At 41.6% G+C, this 8,815-nt stretch overlaps 1 protein-coding gene across 6 annotated transcripts in view; it reads right to left on the bottom strand.

Annotated features, from left to right (window-relative positions):
* The window catches only part of CHD2 (chromodomain helicase DNA binding protein 2), a 119,892-nt gene that overhangs the window by 55,092 nt on the left and 55,985 nt on the right, over positions 1–8,815 (bottom strand). For all 6 annotated transcript variants that reach the window (XR_001515200.1, XM_006771752.2, XM_015569137.1 and 3 more), the window contains 4 exons: positions 7,467–7,683; positions 5,585–5,674; positions 4,265–4,455; positions 355–543 (listed from right to left, as the gene is read on the bottom strand). Coding sequence is in view for 5 of the 6 variants with exons in the window: in XM_006771752.2 (XP_006771815.1) it covers positions 355–543; positions 4,265–4,455; positions 5,585–5,674; positions 7,467–7,683 (687 nt within the window). In the remaining variant the exon portion in view is untranslated. The remainder of the gene's footprint in view (positions 1–354; positions 544–4,264; positions 4,456–5,584; positions 5,675–7,466; positions 7,684–8,815) is intronic.

Here is an 8,815-nt window from a genome sequence, read left to right as displayed (position 1 = left end):
AAGATCTGGCTGAACTAAGATTGGCCATGAGTCGGTAACTACTGAAGTTCAATTCCCGGTCAGGGCATATGCCGAGGTTGTGGGGTCGATCCCCAGTGTGGGGCATGCAGGAGGCAGCCAATCCATGATCCTCATCCTTAATGTTTCTGCCTCTCTCCCTCTCCCTTCCTCTCTGAAATCAATAAAAATGTCCTTTTACAAAAGCGAGGATAATAAAAGTTCCTGTGACCAAAAACAAATTGCTACTTCAATCTGTGCTGGGGCCTGAGAGACACAGTGGGTTTGTGTACTGCCCGTCTCCTGGCTTCAGGGCACTGTCTTACTCGCACTCCGGCCGCCCCGGCGGGAACGCACTTGTAATACTGTTTCTGAAGGGCCGACATCTCCACCCTGAGGATCCGCTCCACCTTGGCGGGCAGGGACTTCTCCACGTCCTTCTTCACCCTCCGCAGGAGGAACGGCTCCAACACCTTGTGGAGGCTCTGGTAGCCGTTCTCCCGCCCCTTCCCATGGTCCTCCTCGAAATCTTCCCAGAACTCAAACCTGGGGGCGAAACAGTCCAGTGTTACTTGGTTCCACACAAAGAAAAAAGCGTTTTTGCAACAAAAATGCCTTTTAAGATAAAATGGGGGAAAAAATCTTCCCTATGAGGACAGATAAACTTTATCAGTATTCGCTCTTGAGTATAAGAGAGAGGAAAACCAATGGATCACTTCATCAGTCTACTCTGCATAAAGGTTTCCAACTTTGAGACGGCGTCCAGAGTTCTCAAAATTTTAGTGTATCATGCAATTAGTACACACACAAACATAGTCATTGTGCGAAATATGCAGAAAACGCAATCAATTCTTTTAATAAGCTGCAATTTCTTGGGAAAATAAAGCTCGTATGTAAAATAATAATTAGTGGCAGTATTAGAACTGTCACTGCTCAAGGGTAAAAATTATATCATTTCCATCAATAATCTTTACTGTCCCTATGTTAAAAAGTTAACGATTCGTAACAACAATAAACAAGACTACAGCCCTCTGACAAGAACAATCCGAATGATATAAATTTAATATTAGGGAAACTTGGGCACATAAAGTTCATTAAGGAATATAAGTACTTGTCACCCAAAATTATTCTGCCTGGATCGAGACAGATTAACCCCAGGAATGAAAGGTTGGCTTAACATCTAAAACATAACTAACAAAATATATCACATACTGACAGAATAAAAAACAAAACCCACATGATCATCTCAACATACACAGAAAAATAGCATGTGACCAAGTCCGATGCTCATCCACTGTAAGAACTCCCGAAAACTAGAACGAGAAGAAAACTTCCTCAGCCTGATCAAGAGGAGCTACAAAAATTCTGTAGCTCACATTCTACTCCTACCAATTCTACTCCCCATGGAGGCTCTAGCTAGTGCAACAAAGGCAAGAATTAAAAGACAGCCATGTGGCCTTAACCGGTTTGGCTCAGTGGATAGAGCCTCAGCCTGTGGACTGGAAGGTCCCAGGTTCGACTGCGGTCAAGGGCATGTACCTTGGTTGCGGGCACATCCCCAGTAGAAGGTGTGCAGGAGGCAGCTGGTCGATGTTTCTCTCTCATCAATGTTTCTAACTCTCTATCCCTCTCCCTTCCTCTCTGTAAAAAATCAATAAAATATATATATTTTTTAAAAAGATAGCCATGCACCCTGAGGAAAAGAAGTATAACCAGCTACCTTTACTTGGAGAAGATGAGACCTTGTACCTAGAGTGCGGAGAAGTCAGCAACAACAAAACAGTGGGAATAATCTTTACAAGTTCACAGGATACAAGATCACTCTATAAAACTCAACTCTCTGGTACACTTTCAAAATTAGATTAAAAAACACAATTCCACTCAAAATTAAAAGATGAGGAATAAAGTAACAAAAGTATAAAGACTTATACACTGAAACTACAGAGAAAAATTACAGGTCTAAAGGAATGGAGGAAACTTGCCCTGACTATGGCTTAGGACAGTGATGGTGAACCTATGACACGCGTGTCAGAGGTGACACGCGAACTCATTTTTTTTGGTTGATTTCTTTGTTAAATGGCATTTAAATATATAAAATAAACATCAAAAATATAAGTCTTTGTTTACTATGGTTGCAAATATCAAAAAATCTCTATATGTGACCCGGCACCAGAGTTAAGTTAGGGTTTTTCAAAATGCTGACACGCCGAGCTCAAAAGGTTCGCCATCACTGGCTTAGGAGGCTCAATATTGTTTAGATGATAATTCTCCCTAAATTGATAAATAAATTCAACACAATGCCTGTCAATATTTCAGCTTTTTTTTTCTTTCCAGAAATTAATAAGCTGATCTTACAACATATACGGAAGTATAAACAATCTAGAATAGCCAAAATAATTCTGGAAAAGAACAATGTTGGGACTTATAATCTTATCCATTTTACCAAGTGGTATACAGCTAGTAATGAATGCAGTGTGTCGGCATAAGGACAGAAATATGTACCAATGGAACAGAACTGAGAACCCAGAAACAGACCATTATGTATTTATGGCCTCAACTAATTGGCAACAAATTTGTCACCCAATTTGCCACCCAAATTTGGGACAAGGACAATTTAATGAAGAAAGGATATAATCTTTTCAATAAATGGCACCAGAACAATTTCCAAAAATCCCTCTGCAAAAATAAATGAACTTGGGCCCTCACACTTAACACTTAAAACAAAAAGTAACTCAAAATGAAACAGGCCTAAATTTAAGAACTTCTAGAAAAAAAATAAGAAAATCAAGTCTCTGTAACCTTGGGTTAGGCAAATGTCTCATTTCATGACAAACCATTTAAAAATGATAAATTATACTTCATCAAATTTAAAAACACTTGCTCTTCAAAAGACAACATTAAGAATATGAAAAGACAAGCCATAGTAAGACAATGCATAATAAGAGAATAGCTCCTGATAATCTAGGACAAAGGTGAATCTCAAAACTATCATGCTAAGTGAAAGGAACCAAAATAGAAAGGCCGTATTAAGCTTCCATTCAAATGGAATTTCTAGAAAACGTAAATCACTAGAGATGAAGGCTGATTAGTGAAGCAGAAAGTTTGTATGAACAAGCAAGAGGGAACTTTTCTGGATGAAAAAAATATTCTAAAACTAGATTATCCTGATAGTTGCGCAACTCTACAAATTCACTAAAAAATAATTAATCGCATATTTACAATGGTACACTTTATGGTATGTACATTGTATCTCAACAAGTTTTCAGAGCTGTAACAACAAATGGAGGAAGGGAAGGGACCATTTTCTATGTTGGATGTTAGGCTATCCAAAAATGCCTTGATCAGTTTATGACAGGTACATAGTAGACACTCACATCTTCTCTGAATTTGAATGACATGAGATGAATGACAAATAAATAGGAGAAAAAGAGGTGCCGTATAGAAAACAAAACCGGGTAGGGATGCTAAGCATGTCTAACAGGCTACTACTCTAGGTCAGGGGGTCTGAGAAGACCTCTAAAAATAAGTGGTCACATAAACCGAGGCAAGAATAGTCTTGAAGAGGAGGAGGAAAAACATCCCAGGCCAAAGGACTGGCAATGGCATGGCATGTGGAAGCCATAAAAAGATGGCTGGAGTGGCTGGAGGAGAGTGAGTGATGGAGAAAGTGGTGTGTGATGAGTCAAAGTCAGGTACTGAGAAGGGTCCTTCAAATCAGGCCGAGTTTAGCTTTTACTTTCAGTATCACCAAGACCTCTGGATAAATTTAACTTTTATAAACTGTGCACACCATCTCTCCCATAAAAACCTTCTTTAAAAGAGACATCCCACAAATTTTTTAGTAAGTTGAAGACCTGAAGAAAGCCTAAAGGTGATGCTTCGGTTAGCAGATCTTTGGACTTAAGGTATTTTTTAATATTTGACAGGTTGTGGACGTTGTAGATGTCACTTCAATCTTATTGATTACCTGGTAACAGCAGTGAGACGTTCTCATGTTTCCTATCTACTAACCACTTCCCCGAAGCAAGTAACTGATTCACATGTTTGGTAAACAACGTGCTTTCTCCTCAACAGGCTGACTTCGGTGCCTTCGCTCACGTATGATGGAACATGTGAATACGCCTGTTCCTGCCTCAGTGAATGCTTTGCTTTCCCCCAAACATGCATGCCAATCATGTGCCCTAAGGTCGGTCTACTCAAGAGAGTTAAAAAGCACTGGCGTTTCAGACAGTCTAGCGTGTTGGCAAAGACACAGGAAGGAGCTTACTTCTCCGGCATAATAAAGTGCAGCAAGGACCAGAGCTCTTTGAGGGAGTTCTGGAGAGGGGTCCCCGTAATCAGGAGCCTATGGTTGGACTTGAAGTCAATCAGGGTTTTATACAATAAAGAGTCATCGTTCTTCAACCGATGGGCTTCATCCACTCCCAGGAAGGCCCAGTTAATACTGCCCAGCACAGTCTAAAGCAAAAACAAAACAGAACGAGCCACCAGGTCAGAAGGGAACCCACAAGGACTTGCAAGTGTTAATCATCTCTGTACAAAATACCATCAACGAAGGTAGACACCAGTGATGGCGAACCTATGACACGCGTGTCAGAGGTGACACGCGAACTCATTTTTTTTGGTTGATTTTTCTTTGTTAAATGGCATTTAAATATCTAAAATAAATATCAAAAATATAAGTCTATCAAAAATGTAAGTTTTACTATGGTTGCAAAGAGCAAGCCATTTCTCTATGTGACACGGCACCAGAGTTAAGTTAGGGTTTTTCAAAATGCTGACACGCCGAGCTCAAAAGGTTCGCCATCACTGGTATACACAGAAACATTGATTCTTCAGACTTAAGGGATAGGAGGACTCTTCTGTTTATTCTGCTGGTTGCTAGATGGATGTCTATTCAAAAGAGCACATTCTCCCTCTAAAACCCAAAAATTAGGGGCTCTCTCAGGCCAGGTACTGCTGCATGCCCAGAAGCAAGAACCCAAAAATTGGCATGCTGGGCAAAAAACAAACAAAACAGGGGATTTTGCTGTCTCTCTTTCATTAAGGTTCTTCGCTCCCTGTTCTCCAGCCCAACCCTCAAGCACAGAAACATCCAGAGCCACCAAACTGAATGTACTTATTTACACTGTCACCAATGGCATCACCTGCCTCATACATTTCCCACGAAACTGGAGAAAGAAGGGAATTTAAAGAGCTTCCTTTTGCTGTCCCCCTCAGAGACCACCTGCACCACCTGTTCTGGAGGATGCCTGTGCCATGAGCATGGCACCCAGGCCCAGTTCCCCATGATTGCCTAGAATCACAGGGGAGCTACCCTCAATACCCTCAATACCCCTTTGTCTTGTTTAATCCCATGGGACTAGGCAACCTAAGGTCCCCTTCAACTGTGAGTTTGTTTGTTTTTGTTGTTTTTTAATAACCTTAATATTCAGTATGGATTTACTGGTTCATTTGTTTGCTTTTTCAAAGAAATAGAGAGAGAAAAAACATGGCAAGTGGGAAGTACACGCCCTGATGCTGAAGTCTGATAACATCTGCACAAGTTACACTACAAAATTCAGCCTTTTAGTTACCCATTACACACCTTATCTTTTAAGAGGATCTCATATGTTGTTATAAGTGCATTGAATTTGAGCCTTTTGGTCTGAGAATGAATCCACTCATATTCCCGGATCTATAAAAGGAGAGGGTAATTCAGATACAATTTCTACTTTTACCAGCCAGTCTTATGACAGGTGCAACAGAAACATGCCCAATAAAAAAAAACTTGTAGAATTTAATAAATACCTTATACATTCTAAAATGACCTAATCGATAGACGTATAAAGCCGTTAAGAGTTAGAATTAAAAGATCTATCACTGAGCAGCCAAAACTTTACTGTCAGAATTCAAATAAATTGTCATTTCCCTCTGCCCCTGCAGCCCCAACACAACTGATCAAAAAAATGCATGTCATCAGCGATTTCACCCCCTAAATGAGAATTTTCTTAAGGAAATATAATCTGATTATTTTCTTGGACAGGGCAATACTTTCATTTGGAAGTAAAACGAATTCCAACCATCAGTGAGGTCAGAAATGTCATTAATCACAGAGCAGAGAGATGTGGGCCCCAAGAAAAAGGAAAGGGGGGCTCACTGTGAAAATGTAATGTAATCTGAATGAAAATGAAAGTGAAAATAATGTCAATGTGAAGGAACACAGAAGCTAACACGTTCACACTGAGGTGTGACTGGATGCCAGGCAGACAATGCCCATGACAAAGCTTTTGCAGTTGGTTGTCATGACAACGGGGCAAGGAGGACAGGCAGGTGAGTACCACCACGTGGGAAGAAAGACAACAAAGCTAAAGGACTACTGAAGACTTCCCAGCGGACACAACTTGTCAGAGTTCTTGTCTTCACTAGGGACTGCAGTGCTTAAAGCCATTTCGCATAATCCCGGAAGTTGTTTTATCTTTTGTGATGGTTAAAAAAATAAATTCACAAAGCTAGAAGCTACTGTATACTTTAGAAACTCGGAATGAGGGCAATGCAATCTGCCAGAGTTTCGGTTAGACAATGACAATAGGTGATAAAAATAAATTGGAATTAGCATGACAATATGTAACATCTCTGAAAGGGCTGTGGATTCCTGATGGCTTGCTCATATTGGAAGCAATCCCCCAGAAACAGTTACCATTCAGGGGTGGGAGAGCAAAGGTACGGGGCCAGACACATCTGTCCCAACCCCCGCTTCTACTTGGCATGGGGCTAGGAGTTCGCCTCTCCGAGTCACCACCTTCATCGGTTGGAAGAACATGGTCTATTGTGGAGACTACCATGAGGATTACAGGCGGTGTACACAGAGCACCCAGCACAGGGCCCGGCACCTGCCAGGTGCTTGTAAAAACAGTTATCACCACGGAAAAATTTAAGTTGCTGATGCTTAAGTCTGGTAACAGACAAAGCTCACTTCTGCTGACTTGGACTGGCCCACTGTCCTTTCACCTTATTCCTTTCTTAAAAGTCATGCGTTTTCAATTTCTTTTTTTTTTTTAATTTTCAATTTTTTTTCAAGGACAGTTGCAACCTCACCATGTTAAAAGATTGGGAAACACATTCAAAGAACTCGATTATGTTCAGTCATCTCTCTCTGCTCAAATAGCTAAAATAATATTGACATTCTACAAGGTATTAACTCCCTAGAACCCTTCATAAATAAGGTGGTCTTACAAGTCCAGAGCACAGAGAGAAGAAAAATATAATTGATACTGCAATCCAACTAAGAGATTCCCTTTCATGTACTCTCCTTAAATATACGCATGTTTTGCAGACTATCTGGGTTGCATTTTTGTGATACAATATATCCCCCACTATCAGGGGCCCAGCACACAATCGTAACTTTACCAAAAACTATAATGGCTTTAGGTCAATTCCCATAATACATTTACAATACAGATTCTACCCCAATTCTTTTGTTTACACACCGTATTTCTGCTCATCAGGTCACCTATGTAAACCACTATGTTAATCTCTGGTGCCCAGATTTCAAACTCCCTCTGCCATGAGGTGAGGGTGGATAAAGGGACGACTATAAGAAAGGGGCCATACAGCTGGTGTTGGTGGAACAGGTAGGAGAGGAATGATATGGTCTGGATGGTCTTTCCCAGGCCCATTTCATCAGCAAGGATTACACTGTTGCTTCTGCAGGAAGAAGAAGAAAAAAAAAATCCTTAGTTCACAAAGAAACAAAGAGCAAGGATGCCAACACCCCACGTCACCCAGCAAAACACTTCAGTGTGAATCTCAACTGTATTTCCTCTCACCTGCAATTAAGTCTCCTACATAAGAAAGTGGAAGGTTGCCCTAACGGGTTTGGCTCAGTGGATAGAGCGTCAGCCTGCGGACTGAAGGGTCCCAGGTTCAATTCCGGTCAAGGGCATGTACCTTGGTTGCGGGCACATCCCCAGTAGGGGGTGTGCAGGAGGCAGCTGATGGATGTTTCTAACTTTCTATCCCTCTCCCTTCCTCTCTGTAAAAAATCAATAATATATATATATATGAAAGAAAGTGGAAGCTACAAATAAAATAACAAGCAATCTAAGCATGATCAAGACTTGGATTAGGCCTGGCCGGTTTGGCTCAGTGGACAGTGCGTCGGCCTGAAGGGTCCCGGGTTCAATTTCCGGTCAAGGGCATGTAGCTCAGTTGCAGGCTCAATCCCTGGCCCTGGTCAGGTAGCGTGCAGGAGGCAACCAATCGATGTGTGTTCTCTCTCTCCTCTCTCTCTCTCTCTCTCCTCTCTCTCTCTCCCCCCCCTCCCTTCCCCTCTCTCTAAAAATCAATGGGGAAATATCCTCAGGTGAGGATTTTTTAAAAAAGGACTTGGGTTACTACAAGAGCGCAGTCAGACTATACTCTTGACCCTGCATTTGGCTTTGTACCTCTATCCCCTGTAACAGAGGAAGCAGGTGGACACAAGCACACGACCTTGGCTTCCAACACAGAAAGCAGGGCAGGCTGGCTACCCCCACTGGAGAACTGGAGCCTGAGTCATGTGCCTTTGCTCGAATCACCCACCCAGGCCACTGCACGCCACCAGGTTATTCAGCGCTATACACACTACTCGCCAGACCTGCATGCTGCTGTGCCTACAGCTTGATTTAAAGACACTACAGTCTACAGCTGGGGTAAGCTATACATTTTTTTTCTTTTTTTTGGTATTGTGGTTTCTTTTTTTAAAAAATATATTTCATTGATTTCAGAGAGGAAGGGAGAGGGAGAGAGAGAATGAAACATCAATGATGAGAGAGAATCATTGATAGGCTGCCTCCTG

The sequence above is a fragment of the Myotis davidii genome, unplaced genomic scaffold (genome assembly GCF_000327345.1).
Source record: "Myotis davidii unplaced genomic scaffold, ASM32734v1 scaffold164, whole genome shotgun sequence".
Classification (NCBI taxonomy): Eukaryota; Metazoa; Chordata; class Mammalia; order Chiroptera; family Vespertilionidae; genus Myotis; species Myotis davidii.
This window is presented reverse-complemented; position numbering and strand designations above follow the sequence as displayed.